Source organism: Neofelis nebulosa, chromosome 7 (genome assembly GCF_028018385.1).
Source record: "Neofelis nebulosa isolate mNeoNeb1 chromosome 7, mNeoNeb1.pri, whole genome shotgun sequence".
NCBI lineage: Eukaryota > Metazoa > Chordata > Mammalia > Carnivora > Felidae > Neofelis > Neofelis nebulosa.
This window is the reverse complement of record NC_080788.1, coordinates 80,653,397-80,680,765: the sequence shown is the minus strand read 5'-3', so window position 1 is coordinate 80,680,765 and position 27,369 is coordinate 80,653,397. Positions and strand designations below refer to the sequence as shown.

General features: G+C 38.1%; 1 protein-coding gene across 3 annotated transcripts in view; it reads left to right on the top strand.

Annotated features, from left to right (window-relative positions):
• Window positions 1-13,562: 13,562 nt before the first annotated feature.
• Window positions 13,563-27,369, top strand: part of PRKD1 (protein kinase D1) — a 335,451-nt gene continuing 321,644 nt past the window's right edge. For 2 of the 3 annotated variants that reach the window (XM_058738713.1, XM_058738712.1), the window contains exon 1: window positions 13,563-13,990. In XM_058738713.1, the coding sequence (XP_058594696.1) occupies window positions 13,727-13,990 (264 nt within the window). In that variant the 5' untranslated portion in view covers window positions 13,563-13,726. Of the gene's footprint in view, window positions 13,991-14,033; window positions 14,248-27,369 lie in introns of those variants that run through there. The other variant, XM_058738714.1, reaches the window with a different exon arrangement.

The window sequence follows — 27,369 nt, the reverse complement described above, 5'->3', positions numbered from 1 at the left end:
GGTGCCAATTATAACGGGGTAATAAGGAGTAAATTCTAGCCTTCCCTTGTAGCCTTTGATGATGTGTGTAGGTCTAGCTTTTGCCATGGTGTCAGGCTGGAGCAGGGCAGTTATTGTCTCAAAGTTTTCTGCCTTCCCCTCTCCTGACCCTTTGGCTGAAGAAAGCAGATTTTTTTAGGGCTTTTTGTTTACATTTGTTAGTGTTTCTAGGTTGTAGGGTTCTCTAGCACCCATTGTAGGCATGTGAAACAAAAAGAAAACGTAGAGAACTTACTTCTGTGTTATTCCTTGGGTCTCAAAGTCTTCAGCTAATTTCTCCTCTTTACTTTTCAGAGTCTCTGCATGTTTCTTTAACATATAATATCCGGGGTTTTTAGTTATACTTAGCAGTAGGAATAGGGACAAGTATGTCTCCTACATGTTATCCAGAACTGGAAGCTGTATAAATGCCCTTTTAAATTTCTGTTTTTGTATATATTTTATACCAGTCATATAACAATAACATAATAATACATATATTACGTTACAAATAAATATACAAACATATATATCACATGCTCAATTTTTTTTTAATGGGTGCATAGCCAAATGCAGATCACAGACCACTGGTGTAATCAAAACACTATGGACTCATTTCTTGGCTTGGCACTTCTACTAACTTGTGTGATGTGGAGCATTTCTTTTTTCACTTCTAACATGAAGCAATTTAGTAATATCTTTAATACCACATCTACCTCTAATATTTGACAAACAATAACAAGTGGTATTCCTTCCAAAAGATATAAAATACTACATGAAAATTGTTTTCCTTACTTATGGTTCCTTTAAAGCATTTTCTAAATCCTGAAAAATTTTCATTCCCTCAAGGATAAAATTTTATCCAATTTGTATTATAATAACTTAATCAAGATTGATCTCATAAATGTAATTGTTACTCCAAAACAGCAAAATAGATTTGATTAAAAAGAGTCTATTCTTCTAATTTTCTGTGAATTGTTAAGTTCAGGGTTGCATTATCTTATTAAGTAACTTAGCATTTTTCCTTGACATTTTTCAGTAATATACTCCTCTCCCACACTTTTTGGATGGAACTAAAAGGTCAAAAATTGGTAAGAGAGGCTATTGTACTCTGGGCCTAGTGGTCTAAAAAAATAGACCATTGTCTTTTGTGCTTTGTATGTATATGTAAAATATATTCGCTATGCCCTAGCACATTATATGCTACTATCTTGGTTTTTTAGTGCTGCCATAACAAAATACCACAGACTAGATGGCTTAAGCAACAGAAATTTATTTTCTCACTGTTCCGGAGGCTGGAAGCCCACCACAGTCATGCTAGCAGGACTGGTTTCTCTTAAGGTCTCTTAGGCTTGCAGATGCCTGTGTCCTTGCTGCCTTTTCCCATGATCATCCCTCTGGGCATGCATGCCTCTAGTGGCTCTCCATGTTCTTTTAATTTCCTCTTATTAGGTCACAGTGAGATTGGATTAGGGCCCACCCTAACAGCCTCTTTTTAACTTAATGGCCCCATCTCCAAATACAGTCATCTCCTGGGGTAATGGGGGGGGGTAGGGCTTCAACATATGATTTTTTTTAAGTTTATTTATTTTGGGGGGGGGGTGGCAAAGAGGGAAGGAGAGGGAGAGAGAGAGAGAGAGAGAAAGAACAAGTGTGGCATGGGCAGAGAATGAGGGAGAGAGAGAATCCCAGTCAGGATCCACACCTGATACAGGGCTTGATCTCACAAACCATGAGATCATGACCTGTGCTGAGATCAAGAGTACAGCGTTTAACTGACTGAACCACCCAGGTGCCCAAACATATGAATTTTGGTAGGGACATAATTAAATCCCTAATAGCCACATTTACCATTCTGTTTTAAAAAAATGAATTCTACACGTTAAGATTTTGAGATGAGTCTGAGAAGAACTGTTTTACAATGACCATAGCTTAAGTTTGGCTAATACAGTGAAGTGCTGTGTGTGTGTGTGTGTGTGTGTGTGTGTGTGTGATATTTGTTCAAAAGCAGCTAGCCATTTCCAGGTTGTTTCAAGGCTGTGCTTCACAGTTATGCAGTTTAACAGTATCTAAGAATACAGATCAGTTAGAAATACTATACTGACATAACTTGGGGATGAACCAAACAAATTTTCTAGGCAAAGTAGAATAGTGTTGTTTAATTAAGTTTTAAACTGAAGACTGGATTATTTAATCAATTGTGTCCTTACTCCATGATCTATGGCTTAATAGTTATCATTTCATTATGTTGTATACCTGAAACTAATGTAACATTATGTGTCAACTATACTTTAATTAAAAAAACTACAAAAAATAAAAGTAAAAGTAACCTATAACTTTCTAAGTTTGAATATTGGGATCAGTTTGTTTGTTTGCTCATTTATTTATTTATAAATGTTTTTTAAATTTATTTTTGAGAGAGAGACACACACAGAGTGCAAGAGGAGGAGGGACAGAGAGAGGGAGATAGAATCCAAAGCAGGCTCCAGGCTCTGAGCTGTCAGCACAGAACCCAATGTGGGGCTCAAACCCACGGACCGCGAGATCATGACCTGAGCTGAAGTTGGATGCTCAACTGAGCAAGCCACCCCGGCGCCCCTGGGATCGGTTTTTAAAATAGAAAGTTTTCATTTGGGGCTCAGTTGATTAAGCGTCCGACTTCAGCTCAGGTCATGATCTCCTGGTTCATGGGTTTGAGCCGTGTATCCAGCTCTGTGCTGACAGCTCAGAGCCTGATCCCTGCTTGGGATTCTGTGTCTCCCACTCTCTCTCTCTGCCCCTTCCCAACTCATGCTCTGTCTCTCTGTCTCAAAAGTAAAAAAAAAAAATAAAAATTTTTAAAAATTAAAAAAATTCTTAAAAAAAGAAAGTTTTCATTTAACATAACTTAGTAGGTTTTAAACATTTTAAATGTCCTTTTTTCCATCTGCTTTTGAACCATGTGCTTATCATTTTTAAAGTACTATACTTTAACATTAAGAAAATTAGATTGGCACGTATATTTCCAGCCAATTAACAAAAAGTATGGTTGGAAAGTAGCAAAGCAAATACTTTACAATTTCATTTGTCAGTGATATTTCATGAAGTTAATGAATTTCTGTCATAATAAAATACAGTAAAAATATATGTATATATTTATATTCTATTACTTACTTTCCAACTATAGCATACATCACTGTTTTGATTTCTGACAGCAGAGCTGATGTTCTCCTGAGGTGTCAAATTTGATTTGAATATTCAATTAAAAAAAACCTGTAAAATGTCTTGCTACTTTAAAAAATGGGTTTTTAGAGTTTATGTCAGCTAAATGTGTTTCACCATCATGAATTCTTTGAAATTTTGTGCATCTTTATTCTATTTTAATACCCTCTAGATATAATCCTTGTTAGCAGAGTAAATCCCTCCTACAATTTATTAGTCTTATTCATATTTTTTCTTATAACTACATTTCTAAATCTTTATTTCAATTTATGAATATATTTTCTGCCCAAGTAGTAGTGCTATTATTCACATTAAAAAAATGTGTCAGCCAAAAGAAAGAAAGAAAGAAAGAAAGAAAGAAAGAAAAAAAGAAAATATTCAACTATGTGGAGTCACAAACCATATTGCAGACTATTCTGCAGCCATCACAAATGTTTCTGAAAAATATTTAATGACTTCAGACTAATACTTGGTGTATTAAATTTAAAAATCAGATAAACAACAATATTTTAATATGATTCCCTTTAATGTTAACTCTGAGGGATTTGTAAATATTTTTTTAATTTACATTTTTGTTTTCTCCTAATTTTTATTTATTTATTTATTTTTAAAAAAATTTTTTTTTCAACGTTTTTTTTTTTTTTTTAATTTATTTTTGGGACAGAGAGAGACAGAGCATGAACGGGGGAGGGGCAGAGAGAGAGGGAGACACAGAATCGGAAACAGGCTCCAGGCTCCGAGCCATCAGCCCAGAGCCTGACGCGGGGCTCGAACTCACGGACCGCGAGATCGTGACCTGGCTGAAGTCGGACGCTTAACCGACTGCGCCACCCAGGCGCCTCTCCTAATTTTTAAAATTAACATGCATTACTTTTATAGTCAGGAAAATAACAATACATGTTATTCCACGCTGAGGTGGTTGATTTTTGGGAAGCTAGGCCATTAGATTATGCTAGTCATTTATTTTTTGGAGGCATTTTAAACTCAAGTCATTGATTCATTCAGTAAACAGTTATTGAACTATTACCAAGTATCAGCATCTATTCTATGTCAGGTATGGTTCTGGAGACACTTGAGGAGGGGTATGTGGACATGGTTATAAAATGGTTCCCACAGGTATAGGATGTAAGCAAAATCAATACTGTGTGATGGGTGCTAGGGTAATAGCCCTAAGAAAGTCCTATAAGCATATCTGCGCACAGTGCTAACTGACTATGCCAATCTGCGTGGGTCTGACTAGATCACAAGAATAGAATTTGTCTGAACCTCATTAACCGAGTCTCACAAGGAAATGTCTGTCTGGGGGCGCCTGGGTGACTCAGTCGGTTAAGCATCTGACTTGAGCTCAGGTCATGATCTCGTATTTCGTGGGTTCGAATCCTGTGTTGGATTCTGTGCTGACAACTCAGAGCCTGGAGCCTGCTTGGGATTCTGTGTCTTCCTCTCTCTCTGTCCCTCCCCTGCTCCTACTCTGTCTCTCTCTCTCTCAAAAATAAACATTAAAAAAATAAAAAAGAAAGGAAATGTCTGTCTGATTTAGAGTTGGTTTCTGTGACTTGGGCTTTTAAATAAATAGGGTAGATATAAAAGACTACTACCTTGCAAAAAATGTTTGTAAATTTTTAATCTTCAAAGTGTAGTTGAACAATTTATTCCAAAAGCACATTAATAAGTATTTATTCTGTATTTATAAGTATTATATAAATATTATATAAATAAGTATTTATTCTGGTACTAAGGGAGAGAAGGTAAATAATACAAAGAGTCTTGCTCTTAGGAAATTTAGAGTGTATATAAATCAAGAGTTTTTCCATATCTTGTATAATATGGACACCTGTGATAATTTCATCTAAAATTTTTGTTTAAAATATGATAATATTGGGGCGCCTGGGTGGCGCAGGCGGTTAAGCGTCCGACTTCAGCCAGGTCATGATCTCGCGGTCCGTGAGTTCGAGCCCCGCGTCAGGCTCTGGGCTGATGGCTCGGAGCCTGGAGCCTGTTTCCGATTCTGTGTCTCCCTCTCTCTCTGCCCCTCCCCCGTTCATGCTCTGTCTCTCTCTGTCCCAAAAATAAATAAAAAATGTTGAAAAAAAATAAAATAAAATATGATAATATTGAAATCATTATTTAAAAAAAAAATTTTAATGTTTATTTTTGAGGGAGAGAGAGAGAGAGTAGGAGCAGGTGCCCCTGAAATCATTATTATACTATGTATTAACTAACTTGGGTTTAAATAAAATAAAATAAAATAAATAATAATTAAATAAAAAAATAAAATCAGACAATAAGAAAGAGGAATGCATTGTTTTCTTTCTTTTGTTTTGCCTGTGAAGAAAGTTAAAGCTAAATGTTACAGTAGAAATTATGGATATTAGCTAAAATGTTTGTGCTACTTATTTATTTTGATTTTTCCATTCATTAAAACAGTTTGTTTTTTGAAAGGACACAGATGACAAATCATTAATTAAAATCATATAAATGCTTTTTATCACCTAATTATGAAGTATTTAATATTCTATATAAAAATAAAGAAAATATATTTGGTAAAGGAAATAAAGGTTAAGATGACTCTTCCTCATTGATGATTGATTAAATTGTTTATTTCTCCAAAGTAAGCAAAATTTATTTCAGTAACTAAATTTTTAAAAAGTTCAACTTGTGGGGTGCCTGGGGTGGCTCAGTGGTTAAGCATCTGACTTTAGCTCAGGTTATGATCTCACAGCTTGGCTCATGAGTTTGAGCCTGGCATCAGCATCTGGCTCTGCTGTCTGTGCAGAGCCTGCATTGGATCCTCTGTCCCCAGGCTCTCTCTGCGCATTCTCTGAAAAAAAAAAAAAAAAAAGTTCAACCTGTAAGGTCAGATATAGATGACTATATATTGAAATAAAGAGAAGACAAAGATATATTGGACAGTCATAGGATAGCTGTTGCATGGACAAACTAACAAGCATTTAAATCCCATTATCTACACTTGTCCACTTTGGCATTCAACCAGAGAAGCAAAGTGCAAAGGTTAAGGAATTCTAGAATGTTCTTCTTTCATGCAAAAGAGTATGTACATAATTTTTTTCTTAAGTACATTCTCAAACAAATCGAAAATGTAATGATTTTTTATTTTTCAGTTTATGAGGACTTCACTTTTCCTAGGCAGTCTGGTTGACAGAACAAAACAAAATATATTTATGAAAAGGACATATGATATTACATAAATATAAATAATTTATATATTTAAAATAAATAAGTTAATATTTAATCAAGAAGTAAATATTCTACTTAATGCTGTCTGAGACAGAGATTTTTAGTTTTGAATACATGTGCGATTAAGTGTGTAAATAATTCAATTTAAAGATAGTAAAGTATGGGAAAGGAGGTTTACTGTGGTTGCAACAATATGGCTTTTTAGGTTTGTATGTTTGAGGATAAGAATTAAGAAAGAAAATGCAGGATGATGATTAGATAAAATATGGCTTCAATTCCATAAAAATGACCTCATTTTAATTATGCTTCTTTTCATCCTAGTGCCATACAAATTTTACAGTAATATGTGAATTTTAGAAATAATTCCATTTAAAATTTTTCTAAGCCAAGAAAAGCAAATTATTTTTTCTTAAACTATTAAAACTATTTTTCCTGGTTGTGTCACTAAGAAGTAAATCTGCCAGATTCTTTCCCTTAAAAATTTCATTTTCCAAATCAAGCATCAGAAACCACGCAGAAGAAATTTCAGCTCAAAAAATTTTTTTTCCAGGAAGGAACCCAAAAAGTAACTTTGGATTAATGGCACCTCATTTATTCTTTTGTATTAATTTTTAAAAATTTAGTCTGTGCTTTATAAAATGGACTGAATAAAATAATGTTGAATCTCACAAAATGACATGTACGAAGAATAAATTAGTTATGGAATATTATCAACTAATGGAATGTATTTGATAGTCAGAGCTGGAACATGTTAGGCTATGACAACACATAAAATCCAATAAGAAGGAAGGAAAAGTTTGTATCCCTGGAACCAATGGGGCTTGAAGCCAGGATTAGAATTGCATCTTTATAAAAAGAAATGTGCTACTATTAATGTTTTCTGAATTTGAATGTTGGATTGACTTAATAAAAGCTGATGTGCAAATTAAAGTTGGCAATTGTAAGCAATTGCCTTTGAGTATATTTAAGTTCAAGGAAAGAGTGTTTTATTCTGTTTTCTGTGGGGAACCTGAGTAAATTTTATACCTTGGAGCCAGCAGATTTTAGTTCTTATTAGAACAGCAGAGTCAAAGTAATTATTGTCCAGGAAGGAATGATGTTCTGGGAATCAAGTCTAGCAACAACAAAAAAATGGTATAACAAAAATGTAAACATAGGTATTTTGCATGTGTGCAAAGTAAAAGCTTCAATATTTGCACAATAAATTTTATTTTTTTAAATTTTATTTATTTATTTTGAGAGAGAGAGAGAGAGCACGTGTGAGGGAGGGGCAGAGAGAGAGGGAGAGAGAGAGAGTCCCAAGTGGGCTCTGCACTGGCAGCACAGAGCCTGATGTGGGGCTTGAACTCATGAACCTGTGAGATCATGGCTTGAGCTGAAACCAAGAGTCAGACGCTTAACCGACTGAGCCACCCCGGCGTCCCAGGAATGACATTCTTTGTATATGACAATCTCTCATTTATTAACGTGTAGAGAAGGAAAATATTCAGAAAGAAAACATACAAGTGACCAATAAGCACATTAAAATGTTTAATCTCTCATAAGTAAAAATTAAAGTGAAAATTCAATTTTTGCCTGTAAATTAATTATTAAGGGGTGGGAGAGTGTTTAAAAACCTAACACTTTTTTTTCAAGTAAGTTCTATGCCAAAGATGGCGCTTGAACTCACTGCCCCAACCCAAGATTAAGAGTCACAGGCTCTACTGACTAAGCCAGTCAGGTGTGTCCAAAACAGCATTCTTAGGTACAGCAAGTACTTGCTTTTAGGTTAAAATAATCTTTATTTATTTGTATTCTTGTTCATATAACTTGTATCTATTTTTGTTCATTCTCTTTGCAGATCTATATTCATCTAGAAGTTAACATGTGGTCACATTGGTGTCTGAGTTTATTCCTCACCTGGATCATTATGATTTTATAGTTGAAAGCTTGTCTTCAAAGGCCTCCTGTCTTTTTTGGGGTCTGTAACTCTACAATCCCACCTGTTTTTTCTCTGAATTTTTAAAATCTGCTTTCTTAAAGAACAGATCAATTTTATTTTTTTCTTGATGAACTAAACATGTTCCCCCCCTTTTTTATTTCCCATGAAAATATTAGCAAGATAGGCAAGATTTTATCAAATGCTCAGGTTTTAGAAGATTTTTGGCAGATGTCTATATGTTTGGTGTCTCCAACAGGAACTTGTTTTTCTGTTGTGCCAGTTTTGTCACATTATCCTTATTTAACCTGATCTTACAGACTGTAATTTGTGAACACTATTAAGCAATATAAAATGTTTTTATCATATATATTAATCATCTATCATCTATCCATCCATTATCTTTATCCTTATGCTTACAACTTCCAGTGTTCAATTATATAAAAAGGAGAACAGCCTGGTACCATACTTTCTCTTTCCAATTTCTCATTTCCACATTGGTATATAATTTCTCTGTTCCTCAGTTTCTTAGGCTGTAAAATGGTTGTTCCAGAGGATAAGACCCTTTCAGGTATAGAACTGCATGTCTTTTCTGCTCACTTTTCTTTCTCTGTTGTCCATATCTTCTGGACAAAGCATATAGTGCTTCCAGACTGACTTCCCTTCAAGTCAGATTATTCTTGATCCTCTTCCTGATTATTAATTGTGAATTAGTGGACACTCCCAATATTATGCATCTGTTTTTGACATGCATGCTCTTCTTCAAAGTATCTGCTTTTAATTATCAGAGAAATGTTCTTTACCTTCAACTTATAACCTAATTTCTTTTACATTTGTTATATAGCACTCTGTTTCCCAAAGGGTGTTCTGTGGAACACCAGCTATATGAAATGTTAAGATATGCTACATGATAAAAAACTACAATAATAGTAACAAACGAGGTGGGATTCTGAGGTCAAAAATATCTAGAAAGTATTGGGTTAAATGAAATAAAATTTTTGTAGGAGTTCTCAGTGCCTTTAAATGCTAATTTGTATTGGGAATTTAAATGCTAATTTAATTTATAAGCTATAACAAAAAGTGAAATTTGTGCAGTTATTTTCAAAATTATTTCAATATGCATCCCTCTTTTAGAGAATATCCTACAGAATTAGCATTTATCTCTGGAAATGGTTGTAAGTACCTCCATATACTTCTCCATACCCAAATCACTTTTACATGGAGGCCTAATTAGGGTATTGAACCTTCTTTTCTAAGATAGTATTCCCAACACTGCTGGAAGTCCCATTGTTCCAGGAATGTTACCCATAATTCAAACAATGAAATCCCACTTCATGTATATAATGTGTATAAACAGTTATTCATTTTCTATATCCTCTATTCTTTTCCAAAGTCCAAACATCCAGAAGGGATTAAAAGCACTGAATTCTCTAAAAACCCTTCAAGTTTTCTATGTATTATTTTGAAGTCATGGAGATACATATCAGGTTTCTTGCAGACATTATCTATTGCTCATTCTCTGCATTCAGCAAGAGTGGGTAGCAGTTGGCAAACTGTCAGATCTCCGGTGTCTGCCACAGAAAATTGCAATTACCAAGTCCATGTGAATTTTCTGCTTCTTATGGGGAGCTCCAGTTGTTTAATTTTTTTTCTTGTTTCTCTTTATTCATTCTTTTCCATTCAGTAATTTATCAACTTCTTAAAACTAATTTTAATTATTCAGGGCTTCTTTAGAATTTTCTCTCCTGTCCTGCCTCCTTCTCAATAATGTCCAACACCCCATGAGAATCTTTCATACTACTGAGAAACCAGAGTATAAATAACAGTTATTTACCTAGTTTACTTTCTTCCTAAGTAGGACATCTAAGTGCCTTTAAGTATCATGTAACTGATGAATGCCCTAAGCCCTTTCTCTCTAGAGATCTCATCTAATATCTTCTCCATACTGCTGATTTCCCAATGTGTTTCTGGCCCTATTCTCTTTCCTGAACTCTGGGATCAACTATTCAGCTGTAGTTATTATTTCCAGGTTGAATATCTGGTGATATCTCAAACTCAACATGGTCAAAGCAGAAATCTTATTTCTCCCAAAGCTTACTTCTTCTGTATCTTCTCTATTTCCATCATCGGCACCACCAATAGGCTAATTGCTAAGAAACTGAGGAATCTTTCATAACTCTCCTGGTCTCTCCCTATAACCCTGATTCATCAGCAAGACCTTCAGTTTTGCCTCCAAAATAGAGCCTGCATCTTTCTGTTTCTTAATATCTGTACTACGACTGTAACCATCCAAGCCAGTAGTATTTCTAGACTGGACAAGAGCAAGTCCTGGTGTCTTTGCTTGGATTCTTTTCTCTTATATATAGTAGCCAGAGTGTGGTCATTTATTTATTTATTTTGGAAATTTTATTTATTTAGTTTTAGAGAGAGAGAAAGAGAGAGAGAGAGAGAGAGAGAGAACAAGGGCACACAAGTGGGGGAGGGGCAGAGAGAGGAGAAAGAGAACCCCACGTGGGCTCTGTGCTAATAATGCAGACCAGGGCTCAAACTCACAAACCCTGAGATCATGACCTGAACCGAAATCAAGAGTCAGCTGCTTAACCAAATGAGCCACCCAGGCACCCCCAGAGTGCATTAGCATTAAAAAATGCTAATTATATCGTACTCCTTGGTTTAACACCTTCCAGTGGTTTGTCAGTACACCTGAATAAAATCTCTTTACTTTCAAGACTCTTTGTGATCTGGCTTCTACCAGCCATCTGACCTCATCCCATACACTTATCCTTCTTCTGGGCCTTGAAAACACCAAGTACATTCCCATATTATATTCTTTATGCTAACTCTTCCTTATACCTAGAGTGTGATTAACCCAGATATTCTTAAGACTGGCCTCTTTCCATCACTAGGTTGTGGCTCAAATGTAAACTCAGTGAAACCTCTTATGCCTAGTTCAAAGTCGTGTTTCTCGGTCTGCTATCCCTTCACAAGTCACTCATTACTATTGCATTATTTATAATCATTGCAACTAATGATTATCAGAAATAATCTAATTTATTGTTTTCCTTTTTTCTTTCCTTTTAAAATGTGGTCTGATATAGCAGGGACTTCGTCTGTCTTCACCGTTGTATACCTGTGCCGGTATAGTGCCTGACACAGAGAAGGCTTAATACTTTGTTGTGTTATCTATAAAACATGAATGTCTTCAGCTCTCCTGAATCTCAAGCTAAATTAGCTTTTGGTAAGTACCTTGTAAACTGACCAGCAAACTTTTTTCTGGTAGTAGAAAATTGTGGGAATACTTAATTCAAATTTTAAAAGAAAATGAAACATGCTGACATTAAAAAAAAAACTTCCTTGAGAAATCAGAACAGCATTGTATCAAGAATAATCCCACCATTCTCCTACTTTAGCTGAATCTGGCATATTAGGAAAATTACACTCTACCATGGATGAAGAGAACCAGTTCATAAGTAAGGAAGCAGGGAAAATGTCAGTGCACACAGGTAGACCTTATCACACCATCAAATCCAGAGAGAATAAATTCAAATTTCTTCTAGAGCAGTGAATGAGATACAGCGTCACTGGGGACATTCAAGGCTCCCTTGCTAACCCTGGGAACAAGGATCTAACAGGAAACCAACTTTCGATGTTCTGTCCTGGCCAGAAACAGAGATCAAGACAGACAGACGGACAGACATAGAACCAAATAGAAAAAAATGCAACTGACTACAGTTGAAAACATGCATACTGGTTTGCTTGGGTATGTGGTATGCCCACTTGTGCAGTCTAAGGGGAATACTGGAGAAGTGGGCTACATAATCTGCCCGGCCCACTGCAAAATGAAAAAAATTATGAATAATTCAAAGATACTGACAGGCAGCAAACCATTGTGGCTGAGCATTACACCCAGCAGAGCTCTTCTGAGGTCAGGGCCCTGTGCACCTGCACAGTCACACAACCGAAGCCCGTCCTGGTGGGGGGAAAAGATTAGAATTCATCCCCAAAGATTGGGAAGCACCTATCTCCCCCCCCCGTCAAAACAACAACAACAACAACAACAACAACAACAACAACAAACAACAAACAAACAACAACAACAACAACCAACAACTACCCAAATTAGAGCAGAGGGTGCCCAACCTTGACGGTGCTGCTAGTCTTGGTGGTGGCGCTGGGTGAGGCTGGGAGCACCACTCCTACAAAACAGACTTCAGAATGATGGGGGAAGAAAAAAACCAGGGTTTCTGAGGCTCCAGAAATAAAAGTGCCAGACACAGAGAATAAGGTGAAGAGAAAGAGGCCACATCAGACGTTTCTCCCGCCTTTATGTAGACAATGCCTGCTCTTTCAGAAGAGACTGTCTCTTCTGAAATTCAGCCACTTGTGTATATCTGGGAGCTGCGGTGGAGTAGGTGGGGTCGGGTACCGGGGTGTGTCAGAGCCAAAAAACGTATTGACAGGTTTAAATACATTTCCGTGGACGGGCTTCCTACCCTCTTTGGCAAGAAACCCAAGGGGTCCTAGAAGGAGGCGGGATGTAAGTGGGTTTCTGGGGACCCTCTATTTTGTTTTTCCCTGACGCTTAGAAGGTACGACCCACGGGAAGCCGCAGGGCTGGCATTCTTCGGTCCATCACAGGTCACTCCACTGGTAGAAGTGCGCTGTATTGGGGTATTTGGAACTGGTGGCAGGGACGGGGGAAGCCGGCGGCGCGGGGAAGCGGGTCGGAGGAGAGGCACTCCGTCCCCTCCGTCTGAGCCCCGGGGCAGCCGGACCAGCGGAGACCGGAGTCCGGGTAGGGAAGTACGGACCACGGCCGCGGAGGCGGCCCCGAGCCCCGCCGCTCAGTCCTGCCCCGGCTCGGGGAGGCTCAGGCCCAGAGAACCTAGGGCGGAGGGGGCGGCGACCGGGCACCCTGCGGCTACTGCGGCCGCGCGGCCGCTGCTCCTGCGGCTCCGGCGCCCGCCGGGTGGTGTCTCCGCAGTGCCCGCCTCCAGCTCCCCTTCCCCGCCCCTCGCGCCCCCTTCCCCGCCTCCGCCTGGCGCCCGGCGCCCGGGCCGCGCTGACCCGCCGCCCCGTCCCCGCGAGCGCGCGGCGGCTGCTCCAAGGCGGCGGCGGCGGCGGCGGCGGCGCCTCCCCCGTGCGGCGCCCGCGCTCCCGGCGGCGCAGCCCTCCCGCCTCAGCCATTTTCCCTCCCCCGCTCCCCTCCCGCTCCTCATCCTCTCGCCCTCCCCCCGCGCGGGGACTTTTCCGGAAAGTTTTTATTTTCCGCCTCGGCTCTCGGAGACAGAAGCTCCCGACTCCGCGGCGGCAAAACTTTTCGGCTGCCGCTCCGCCGGCCCCCGCCCTCGGCTGCTCGGCCCCGCGACCCTCGGCGCGCCCCGCCGCGCGATGAGCGCCCCTCCGGTCCTGCGGCCGCCCAGCCCGTTGCTGCCCGTGGCGGCGGCGGCAGCGGCGGCCGCCGCGGCGCTGGTGCCGGGGTCCGGCCCGGGGCCAGCCCCGTTCCTGGCTCCCGTCGCGGCCCCGGCCGGGGGCATCTCCTTCCATCTGCAGATCGGCCTGAGCCGCGAGCCGGTGCTGCTGCTGCAGGACTCGTCCGGGGACTACAGCCTGGCGCACGTCCGCGAGATGGCTTGCTCCATCGTCGACCAGAAGGTAAGGCGCCGTACAGGGGGCGCTGCCCGTCCGGTCGCCCCTCGCCGCGCCAACTCTCCGGCTCCGGGGGCTCGGCCGGGAGCCAGCCTCGCCGGCGCTCGGGAAGGGTCTGGCACCGGCCAGGGCTGGACGCCGGCAGCCGAAGCACTGCATTCCCCGTTGTCCGGTTCTCCCTTTGCCCCGTCTTCTTGCATTCCCGGTATCTCTGCAGTCCGCATCCTCCTCACCCATTTCCAGTCCTCTCGGGACATTTCCAGGTATGTTGCTTGCTCATGTCTCCCAGCGCCTCTCCCTCCTCTTAAGACTTCCCTGCTCCCCCTCCTCCGCGCCCCCGCCCTTCCCTCTGGACCCTGGACCAGCACGTTCCTGGCGCCAGAATCCTCCTTCCCGTACCAGAGTTTTCCCCCGGGACACGCTCAACACGATTTCAGCACCACTCCCTTCCTCTTCAGGCCCCTCTCCCAGCTCGGACCGATGCTGAGGAGTTCCTGGAATGATCTAGAGATGAGGAATTTCTCACCTGTCAAATAAGCTTTTAAGAGGGAATGATTGACTCGGCCAGCTGTGAAAACAACTGACCAGATCTCAACGGCTCACCTCCCTGTGGTGTTTTTTAGTCCTACCTTTGTGTGAACGTGAAAGCAAAATTTTCAACGATAAAATCTGGAAGTTGCAGCCTTTTTGATCGGCATCCCTGAGGCACTGATAGTAGGGCATTGAAGTAGAGGCACAGACCTTTAAGTGGTGGGGGTGCGCCTAGGGGCGCTCCGAGGCTGGCCGTCCCTGTGGGACTCTGGACAGCGGTCACAAAAGGCAGGTTGGAAAAGGGGCCATTATCCTGGGCCAGGCCACCCGGGGAAGGGACCCACCCTGCCCACAACTGTTTGTAGTGCAATTTTGAATTTCAGGTTTCTGTAGCCATCCAGAGTGATGTTGCATGGAAAAGGGTGATTAAGAGTGTGAAGGAGAAGGGGCATGGCGCCAGTCTTAGTATAAACAGGCAGGGTTTAGGGGGTGGGAACAGAAGTCTATACAGGTGCTAAATTTCCACCCTGGAGGACTGGCTAATCCTTGCCCTATAAAAGTCACTTGAATAATCACTGAATGCTTTCTTTAAAGTATTTGGAGGACAGATTGCTAAACCTGAGTGTTGTTAATTGTGGCATGTAGCACAAGGATATGAGGAAAAGCCCTGGGGAAAAATCAGTAATCTAGGAAGTTTGTAAAAGTTCTGGAGGTGCGCTAAGGCAACAATGAGTGTCAAGAATTTTTGGTTATTGAATGTAGTGACACTTTCTATTACATATAACTCGCAGTCTTTTTCAACTTCCATGTAAATGACAAATTCTAATTCAGGTACGTGTCCTGTCATGTGTCTCCTCATCAGTATTACAGGGTATTTGTTGCAGGTGAACAGGAGCACTGTCCTAGGCATTGTAAGACTTCCCTTAGTGCGACAATCTCCATTAGGGTGCAAACCAGTTAACTAAGGAGCATTACCGGATAAGCATAAAAACCATGTATAATAAAATTTCTCAAAAAAGCTAATGCAATTGTATAGAATTTTAATTTACCTAAATTCTAAAGCAAGTGATAGAGTGTTAGGGAATATTCACATTGAGTCAGATTAATATGGGCAAACTATTTTTGACCAGCTTTACAACACCCACCCTACCCCCTCGATGGAGTTTAGGATGGGGAGAAACATGTATGGTTCCAGAGGTTTGGGATTGGGATTTTGAATGGAGAGTAAATTCCATTTGTCTCAGGAGCTACCACATCTCACTCAGGATGTTATATGGAGGGAATGATACGAGTGCAAAGGGACAGAAGCTACAGGTACCTATGGAATGCAGCAGGCCCTCTGGCCCCAGGGTAGGGACTAGGGTATTTAGAGAAAGTACAACTGTGAAGAGGCCTTGAAATTAAAATGAACTCAAGTTAGTAGAAGCCTCAGTAATCTTCCACATAGAGATCTCAAACCAAAGAAAGATGGATTTGCTGCGTGGAAGATGTTTTAGAATGCCAAAAATGTTATGGTAGAAAGAAAACTGGAGTTCAGTCATGAACTATTTGAGACCTGAGCCAACACTGGGGGAGAGACCTGGAATAGTACCAGAAAGGGAAAAATCATCAGCCTTGGTGGCTGATTTATAAGGGGAATCCCTTCCTTTTGTATTTACTCTTGTAATTCTTCTTTTTCTAAAACAAGAGTTTGAGAAGCTTAATGGCTTGGGATAACCAAGGTAAAGTTCTCCCTTGTTCTTTTCTTTTCTTTTCTTTTCTTTTCTTTTCTTTTCTTTTCTTTTCTTTTCTTTTCTTTTCTTTTCTTTTCTTTCTTTCTTTCTTTCTTTCTTTCTTTCTTTCTTTCTTTCTTCTCTTTCTTTCTTTCTTTCTTTCTTCTCTTTCTTTCTTTCTTTCTTTCTCTTTCTTAAAGTTTATGGCGAAGAATTCAGTTTAGAGATGTGGATTTGAGGGCTGTTTATATACAGAATGCTGTAAATACTGGATGGTAAATACTGGATGGTGGGTCTCTACTGGAAAATTTCCATTTATCTGTCTTCCATCATCTGTCTTGAGGTACATTATCACCCAAGGCAGAAACGTGATTAAGAGGCCTGAATATCCATCACAGGATAGCAGGGATCTCTTTGCCTTGTGACAGTAGAAATGGCAGACAGGTCAGTGTTGAGTTAAGGAAATGAGAGGAGGTCCTTTGTCCCTTGTTTCAGGTTCTCTTAAGTACTTGCTGGAAATATCAACCACGAGGACAGGTTCTCTTAAGTACTTGCTGGAAATATCAACCACGAGGAAGGATGACAGGAGGAAAAAAGAGAGGGAGGGAGGGAAATGAATGTTTTAGGAGAGAGCTGAGAGTTTGAAGTGATTTACAGTTTATAATGTAGACTGGAGCCATGTGGAGCTTACAATAGACGGTTCTCCTGAGTTTTTGAGCCCTCCACATTCATTGTTTCATAAACTTTTCGAGAAGGGTTTTTATACAATTTGTTTGAGAGTTCTCTAAGTACTAATACTAACAGACATCAGGCTAGCTTAAATCTTTGGAAGTACTAGATGACAATTCAATTTATTTAAGCAACATTCATCGACATTTCTTGTGGGGTGTGCATCTGAGGTTTTTAGGGCTGAATAAGAGAGATTGTGTCCCTGAGAAACTCCTCTTTAAAGTTATTTTTGTTATTGTTTAGAGTTTAGAGTATAGTTTTTCTTTGATTATGTAGGTTTGGAAATTGGCAAACATTTGATTGCACTTGAAAATTTTGATGGTAATTTAGCATTTAAGATGAATGTACCCAAGTATATACTGAATTGTATAGCTAAGGAATTATTTCTTTTATCTTTTAGTTTAGGTCAAAAATCTAGTCTTGCTCTTCTGTATGTAACAATGTTTAAATATATAAGATGTTATTCCTTCCTTTGGAAGTATTAGCCTAAGGTTTCACTTACATTATGCTTGTTTCATTACTTTGCAAGCATGTAACCTTGAAGGCTGGTTGTATATAAAGACATGCATTCTGTTAGTGTACATGATTATTGTTTCCTGGAAGGTAAAAAAACAAAAACAAAAACAAAAACAACACCAGTAATTGACTTCTCTTTGAAACACTGTTACTTTCTACCAACAAAGGAACCTTGACTGTATAGACTAAGAAGGAATTGTTTTGAGGCAAGAACAGTATTCTAAAGGAAGAATTAGTGTGGTTTCATAGTGTATTATCTCTCTGTTTATCTGTCTACACACACACTTGCACACACACATACTCTTTTCTTAAACAAGCAGTATTAATTTAGGGATATGAGATCTAATTAATATGACTATCCATTCATTTTGGTTATTATCTTATTAGAAAGATGACTCATATTTCCTTTTTGAATTTGCTAAAATGGGGTAATACCTTCAGTAAGACTCTTGGCATATAGTTCCAGTTTATATACAGACATTTATCTGACAAGAGAAACTAAACAGGGAGATTTTATAGGAGGTAGCTCACTAAAGGAGTAACCAAGACTAGTGTTTTGGTTTGAGAGCAGATTTGCTATACTTGTAATTGTTTCACTTTCTTAATTGCAAATTGTTCTCTTAACAGTGTCATTTTTATCTTTATTGTGATTTTAGCTATTCTACTACACAGATTAAGTTAGAAATAATTAACTGCTTGACCAGCCCAACATATGTGGAACAACAAAATCCTTTTAAGCTAATGATGGTGTTTGGGTCTTAGGTGTACACTTTTTATTCAGATTTCACATTTGTCATTATTGTATGTATTCTATGATTTCCAATTTAATGATGAAGTATAGAAGTTGTCATTTCACTGAGTGGTTCTTAATGTAACTTTAAATACTATATATTTAAAATTATAATTTCTTCCCAAGTTTAGTAGTTTAATGGGATTATATTTTGGTATATATGTAATACTTATGTACTGCATATATATATGTAATATTTACATATATACATATCAGTTTATTATCTAAGTTTGTAAGTGTTTTATATAATATTTTTAAAAGTGTACTTTTCCATGTATAGCCTTCAGATGCTGAAATATTGTTTTCTCTGTGTATTATAGGCTGCAAAAAGTGAGGCCTCATTACATAGCTCATAATCCAAAGAGAAACTCTGCTTTATATTTTATATCAATGTGCAGAAGTGAAAACCTTTTCTTATAGGGGTATGCTATTTAACAGTTTTCACAAGAATATATATAATTTTTAAATTTTATTTATTTAAGTAATCTCTATGCCCAGTATGGGGCTCGAATTCACAACGCTGAGATAAAAAATTATATTCTCTTCTGATTGAGCCAGCCAGGCACCCCACAAGGGGAATATTCTATAATATTTTATATAATACAAGATATTTTAGAATATTCTAAGAATTGGATGATTGGTTATTTTGACAATATATGAAGTAATGTGGGCCTTTAGATCCAGGATTGAGATAAATTTGAAAGAATTTTCTGTGAAATCTATAGTGTGTGTGGGAGTGGGAGTTGGCGGTAGGTATGGGGCTGGAAAATTCTTAGTAAGGTTTGAAAATTTGCCCCATACTTAATAACTGTGTTGCTCCATATCAAGAGACTCCTATCACAGTTATTAAGGGAGATATAAACCTTTATTTGGTAATTATTATTACTTTTTTTTTTTTTTTTTTGGTGAGGTGATTGTATATATGTCTTCAGTTTATGCATGAATGACTTAATGACATTACTGGACAGTACAAACAAATTTGTACCTTTGAATGTATGGTTACAATTTATCTAAGATTACTTTGAAGATTAAGGATAATATATATAAAGAATTAAATATACTGCCTGGCAAATAGGTTTTAATAAATTAAATAGTATTATTGATATTTTAAGACTTTACAGACAGTATACTGTCTTTATAGCAAAAGAAATATGTACTTTATTATTTTATTCTTATGTTAACATATAAATAAAATTATAGTGTTAAAAAGCAGTATAAATGTAAGGCTTTGATAACATTTTTCCTCTGCCCTGTATAATAGGGCAGATCTTAGAGTACCTGCATTTTGTAACTGCTTCTGAAATTTCAATCTCTCAGAATTCCTCAAGGAGTAATTTGTTGCTAAATGTAAAAGCACACGCTGATAAAACTATAGCACATCTTCATTGCTTTTTATTATTTTTGATAAGTTGATTTAATACCTTTTCAATTGCAAGTGTAATTCCAATGATATTTCATTTGGAAAAAAAGGGAAATAAAATAGGTAAGGGTATAGTATTTGGCAACATAATGATTCTTAATTCTGGTCCTCAAGACTGAAATTGAAAATTCCTTTGCAAATCTACCCTTGATAGGAGGAAGAAGGGACTTGGAAATGACTCTGGGGGATTGCATTTTGCTATCACACTAGCATCTAGGGATTATTTTCTAAGTTGTTACATCTGATGATGTAGAGGGGATGAGAGGCAGGTTTACTGGGAAAAAACTGAGTTAGCAGTTTTGCTGAGCCAGTCCCAAGTGTTTTTAAAATCGTTTCACTAACTACCACTTACCTCTTATGGAATTCCATGTTTCATTATAAAACCTTTAGACAACCACAATCAGTAAGTATCCATCCATCTTTTAAAGAAGAGTAGAAGAGATAATTATATGAAATGTGTATGTGATTTAGACTGGAAACATTGAATAAGTTCTCAAGCTATACCAAGAAACTGGTATGATCAAGATAGCAAGGCTGGACCCAAATTCGATTAGAGGTGGATAAAATGAAGTTCATGGGAGTTGATCATAACATGAGAGTTCTTTGTTTTATTTTTATATTTGTTTGCTTCGTTTTTCTGTGTTGGGCATAACTAATATTTTTGACCTCTGACCCTTTATAGTCACCTTGATTTATCTTAAAGACCTAAGTCCAAATGTGGAAATAGAGGTGAAAGAAAGGAGTGGTTTTTTTTAAAGTTTATTTATTTATTTTGATAGAGAGAGCAAGCGGGGGGAGGGGCAGAGAGAAGGGAAGAGAGACAATCTCAAGCAGGCTCTGCAGTGCAGGATTTAAACTCATGAACCCATGAGTTCATGACCTGAGCTGAAACCAAGAGTTGGATGCTTAACCAGGTGAGCCACCCAAGTGCCACCCCTCCTTCACCGCAAAGGAGTGTTTTTAAAGATTGTGCACACCTTTTAATTTCCTCAACATTATTCTAGGGAGGTTTTGAAAATGAGATTTCAGTTTCTTAAAACCTTTTTTAATGTTGAAATATGGTAGAACACAAAACAAAAAATGTGCATCAATTTTTTGGTATTGATAGAAATTAGATACAGAGAAAGTGGTTATTTTGCTCCCATATATTCAGTTTTTTTCCATATAAAAGAATATGTGAAATTTCCCCCAGGAATTTCTCTGATATTGTCAACCAAATATTTTTCTACCATTAAAAATCAATAATGACAGCACCACTTGAAGTAACTTTGCAGCAGAGGAACCCACATTATGTTGGCTCTTACTCTCTAGTCTCACACAGAAAAAAGATAATTAAGTAAACAAAACCTTTGATTATATTACGCCTATAGCCATTATGAAATAGCATGTATTTTAGATAGTCATAGAGTATAAGAAATTGGTGTAAAAACACCACATATTAAGACACAGTTTTGCCTGTCAAAATTTACAGTTTCCTGTGTAGAAGTTTCTTCCAAAGTTGCACAAAGGTTTTATTTGGCTAAAGCTAGTCAGTTGATACAGCAGCTTAGCAGTGTTGGCAAATATGAAGATTAGATTTTCAAATATGTGATCATGTAGGAATTTTGTTCAACTTTTTGGTGAAAGGGGAAAAAATATGTACCCTTCCCTGGTTCTTTGGCTTTTAGTCTAAGGCACTGACTGATGAGGAATTTGTTGAATTTGCTTGTATTTAGGCATAATTTCAAAAAATTCTGATTTCCACCTTCCCTAATTGTCAGCAGTCACTTTTTTTGTACGTATGTATCATCAAATGGATGAAAAGTATGAATGTGATAATGAAAATATTGAGCAAAAGGTATAAATGTGCCTAATAAATGGTATTGATAATCTAAAGCTCTATAGACAAGTACATTGTTATGTTAATAAAAGAAACATAGTTTTTATTAGCAGGAAACTTGTCTAACTTATTTGGGTAAAAAAAATTATAGGTATCTTTGGTTTGTTCAGATTGTTGGAGAAAAGCCATACCTTGAGCATTTGAAGCTTGTTTCAGCATACAAGGTTCGTCACAAAAATAATACAGTTAAGATCCAGTGAAAAGAGTATTAAATATGTTAAATAAAGATTTGAGTCTCTTTACTTTTTCATAAAAAATGAAATAAAAAGAATCTGAATATAATTAAAACCTGATTTGATAAGATATGTTGTAGACAAAAACATATTTGCACATCAAATGAGACAACAATGTATTCAGATATGAAATCCATGTACCATTAATTCAGTTTGCTTTTCATGTATGTTTTGTAAATGTTTTAAGTTGACTTAAGTAAAAATTTTGGGGGTGCCTGGGTCGCTCAGTTGGTTGGGTGTCTGACTTTGGCTCAGGTTATGATCTCATGGTTTGTGAGTTCTAGGCCTGCATCAGGCCTGGAGCCTTCTTCGGATTCTGTGTCTCCTTCTCTTTCTGCCCCTCCCCCACTCATGCTCTGTCTGTCTGTCTCTCTCTCAAAAATAAATAGACATTAAAAAAAATTAAAAGAAAAAACATTAAACCAATAGGTTAAAGCGTTATTAAAGATTTTTAAACCGTCAGTTTTGAAAATACCAAAAAATCTAAATCTTTTCCTAGCTTGTCTAAATAAGTCATACTTAATGATATAGTAACTAGTGAATAATTATGGAACTATCATTAGGTCTTGAATGGATAACTATTGCCAGAATATAGACCAGGGTTTCAGTTCTAGTTCAGGTGCTTGAATTAAGTTCCAGAGACCTTAAAAATGGATTGAATTAGGCCAGGTCAAATATTTATTCATGACATTGTGTCTCAGTGTTTTTATCAATTAAACATGAACATTTTTTCCCCCCATATTTTAACTCCTTAGATTTTGAGAAATGGCGTTAGGCTTGCTCATGGTCTGGCAAGGCATCTTGGGAGGGACCAGGAGTTCTTATAATACCTCCAACTGGCTACATCCTTCTCAAAGTGCTGGGATATCATGGCCAGCCTTCAGAGAGGAACATACATAAGGACTCCAGGGAATCTGGCATAGGGTATAGGAGGAATTGAAGACATCTAAGGGTGATTTGTTTGTTAAAGAAAATAGATTATTAGGTTGGGACAGGAGGATGTTTCTCATTTTACAGAAAAGTGAAGTCTACTGGCCACGAGGAACCATCTGTATAGTCTTTGCATTCAGTGCCTTTGAAAGGTTTGGTTTGCACCCTGGATATGGAAAGCTGCTGCTAAGAACATGTGTGACTTACAGAGTTGTATTTGTTTAGAGATTGGATAGTCCAGTTAGACCCTCAGAACAGTGATGCTGGGGCTCAAGGCCCCTTGACCAAAATCATTGGTCTAGGGCAAACAACTGTAGCTTTTGCTATTGTCAAAAGCAGGAAAGAGTAGGGGGAAATGGTGGGGTTGGAGGAGTGGTAGTTAAGCTTGGGTGATGACTTCTAATCCGTGGTGATGAATAGACCTGAGCAGGCTATAGTAGGCAAGGCCTGTGGGATTAGGAGACTAGTGGACCAGAGATCAGAAGAGGACAGTGACAGTGAAACTCTGACCACCTGCGGTTGGAGTTAGCAGGAATGGTCCTACTATATAACTCGGGTATAGCAGTGGGGAGAGGTCTAGGAGGTGGCTTTTTATAAGTTGAGTAGTTCTCACTGGAAGTTTTCACAGTCACAGATGAGAGGTTCAAGGAGCAACTCCAGGATGACTTGATGTGAGAGTTTTAGGAAGAGCTTGTCCCAGGAGCATTGGGTCATGCTCTGTAAGGTTCTGGGCCTCATGGTAACAATGGCTAGCGGAGCGGAGCCTCCAGGAACAAAACCTTCCTGGCATGTACTCTGTGTGCCTGCCTGTATCTTGGCTCTTTTTTTGTTCATTTGTCATCTCTGATTTTCATAGTAGCCCTTTGTGATAGACATTTTCTTTCCACTTTAAGGATGAGGAAACTAGGGAGGCTAAATCATTCGCCCCAAGTCGCATAACTACTAAGTAGAAAGCAAATCCCTCAATATATTATTCACTTCACTATAGCTAATCCTGGGAACAGAGAGGGCTGGGATGGCTGTAGGTTTGTATAGAGAATTTGGAATGATGTGGGGGAGGGGGCAATGTTAAGATTCCTATTATGTTCACTGAAATTTACTTAAAGACACTTCAGCTCTGACTGTGTGATGTTATTTATGTATGTGTTTAAATTATTCCTTAGTCTGGAAGACTTCCTTCATCTGGAATTCACATCCCAGGTAGTGGTCAGCTAGAAATCTAGTCATTCTGGAGACCCCCACTACAATGCTTTTCTTATTAGTGGCAAGATACCCACTCCTATACTGATAATTAATGTAAGCAACATTAAAGATGGACTCTTATTGGAGATATTAGGGCCATTACAGATATCCAAATGGCCAAAATATTTTAAGACAAACCTCACCCTTGTACTAATATGTCTTCTTTTTTAATTTCAAAAAAATTTTCAGTTTATTTATTTTGTGTGTGTGTGTGTGTGTGTGTGTATGTATGTGTATGAGAGAGAGAGAGAGAGAGAGAGAGAGAGAGAGAGAAAGAGAGAGGCAGAGAGAAGCAGAGAGACAGAATCCCTAGCAGGCTCTGCATTGACAGTGCAAAGCCTGACTCAGGGCTGCGACTCACAAACCTTGAGATCACGCCTGAGCCAAAACCAAGAGTCGGCTCAACCGACTGAGCCACCCAGACACCCCACCTCTTTTTTTTTTTTTAAGTAAATATCTGTGTAGCAGAATTAGGTTATGAATTTGCTTTTATTATACTCTGGTAAGAGGATATGGGAATAGTTATTCCTTACCCATCTTTAAATTTTCAGACACCACTGTTACTTTTCCAAAAAGTTAATTATTAATTAACTTGTTTGATTAAATTGGCCTACCTTGGTTCACAATACTTTTTTCCAGGGAGATATGGGCACTGAGGTGTCTTGGAAGAAATAATTATGTTAAGACCATGTATTGATCAGTGTGGCTCAAGACTAGTGGATATAAAGAATATTAGCCACCAGTGTCAATCAGTGAATCATTTCTTCTTGAATACTATATTGATTCTGAGGAGATTCTGAGAAAATAACTCAAGATTCTTAAGAAAGTGCCTTTCAGTGGTTGTTTTTCATTTGAGAAGTATTTGGATTGCCCTATGCTAAGGATTATGCTTTGCAGATATATTTTCTATTTCTATAAATTTTGTGTGTTTGTTTGCTTATTTTTTGATCAGTTGTGAATGAACACACCCAGAGGTAAACTCATTCCCGCTGGTTGAGGATGAGTAATCACAGGCCACGTGGAGGTTTTCATGTAAGTCCTGCTGGCTATGCCAGATTATGACTTGCCTTGCACTCTTTTGCATTGCTTGTGTTCAGGACTAAGGCCAACACTTCTCTTGTAGACTATTTTTACTATCTTTAGGCTTTGCAAAAGTGTAGTTGTCTATATAGACAGACATGGTTTAATCTAAAGTGTATTGATAATTCAGTTACACTTTAAGAGTTTCTGCCCCGCATGACTATCGGGAAGTGTGTAGTAGTTATTCATTCCTAATGGATGAGGAGGGTGCCTGAAATGTTGCCTCTTTTTGATAGATTTAGAACTTTTTCAGCTTTAATACAATGGATGAATTACAAAGAGAATTCTCTTTTGATATGACTTCCCAGTAGTCCCTTGGCTGACCAAAAGGCAGCAGACCTGTCCAGCCACAGTAGAAATCTGATTTACTACATATCTGTTAGTCAAGTACTGTCCTTTGTAAGCCTTAATCTTGAGATAATTCATCTTTAACTAGTAGGACCCATCAGTTGTTGTTTGAGGAGTAGTAAGGTGAGTTGTTCATGCCTAGCTCTTCTCTACCAAATAACCAGTGCTAAGAAGTAGTTGACTAGCTTCAGAGTAGCTCCTATACAAGAAGGCTTTTTACCCCTTCTCTGTGACAGACCTTAATTCTATTTATTGATGTAGAATGAACTGTTGTCACCCTGGGATGGAGATATTTAGAATAATTAAGTATAGCCAATAGCTTGAATAGATTTTCAAAGAATAAAAGACCAAATCTTGCATAATCTTTGCTTTTATTCAATTCTTTGGTAAGAACAGGGATCAAAAGTAAACATGCAGTGAAAACGGACTGGTAGAGTGGATCTGAGTTAATACACTACGTTAAATGGAATGATCATATATGCCCACTTATCCAGGACCCTCCTATTGATGTTTTTGTTCTAGAATTCCTTTTGAGTGGATGTTTACCAATAAAAACGATGGAGTTTTAAGTTAAAAATAAACAAGCAAACACAGAAAGAAAAACCTTTCTTTGGGCAAACATTTTATTGTCTTTTGGCCAAAAATCCTTGTACATTTAAAGATAAAAGCAAAACTTACATCTAGAATTTATTTCATGGAAAGAGTCATCCGATTATATATATTGGCCATGTCACTGAGCAACTTTTCTAAATGGAGTCTTGAGCTAAAAACAGAAACAAATATAAAGCTTACTTTGGTTTGAATGTTATCCTCTGTGATCAAAAGTTTTTGTATAACTTAATGATGAACACACAACCAACATTTAGAATTGATTTTATTTAACTAATTCATTAGATCTCACTTTGAATGTAATATCTAAAGTAATTTTAAGTCTACATTCTCCAACCAATGTAAATCAAGATACTATGATAGATAAGTACATGTTTATTGTGTCAAACAGCAAATAATTTTGCTTATTTTGGTACTTCACAATACCTTTATTAATCCAAATAGGTAAACAGGAAAGGCCTTCCTTGAAGCTTCAGCACCCATGGCAACCATTACAGAGGCAAAGTACACTGACTTACATGCAGAAGGATAGCATTATCATTGTTTCGAGTTGTACTTTATTATATTCTGGGTGCTGGAGAAAATAACGTGGTTAGAAAAAAAAGAGAAATATTGTGCACAAATGCTCTTGATTACTTAGAAAACTAACTTTCTTTCTTTCTTTCTTTCTTTCTTTCTTTCTTTCTTTCTTTCTTCTTTTTGAAGTTGATTTTTGAGAGAGAGCATGCACACAAATGGGAGAGGGACAAAGAGAGAGGGAGAGAGAGAGAATCCCAAGCAGGCTCCACAATGTCAGAGCAGAGCCTGATGCAGATCTGGAACTCTGGAACCGTGAGATGATGACCTGAGCCAAAGCTGGACACTTAACTGAATGAGTCACCCAGGTGCCCTGAAAACTTGCTTTCTATTTAAAAAACAGGTAGGCAAATAAGGGAGATAAAATTTTGGAAATTGTAGTGTCCCAAGATAATAGAGTGTGGGCTATAGCTCCTATTTTCTTAGGATGAAAATATCCAGGCATAGACTGGATGAAGCAAATGCATATTATACCTATTACTCTTCAGTTGGTTTCTGTTGATAAATATGTTGCTGAAGTAATATTAAGAATTATAGGTTCAGAAATTATAATGTTGAATATCCTGGCTTCTGAAAAATAATGCAAGTCAATGGGTCTAAAGCCACTTGAAAAGGAACTTGATTTTGTATAATCATTTGTATTTAGAATTTTCCCCACATGGAAAATTATAACTTTATAATTCAATTACTTAATTGTTTTTCTTTTATTTTGAAAACTACAAAATTACCATGTTTGATAGGCTGAATAATGACCCTTAGAGATGTCCACACTCTAATCCCTGGAATTTGC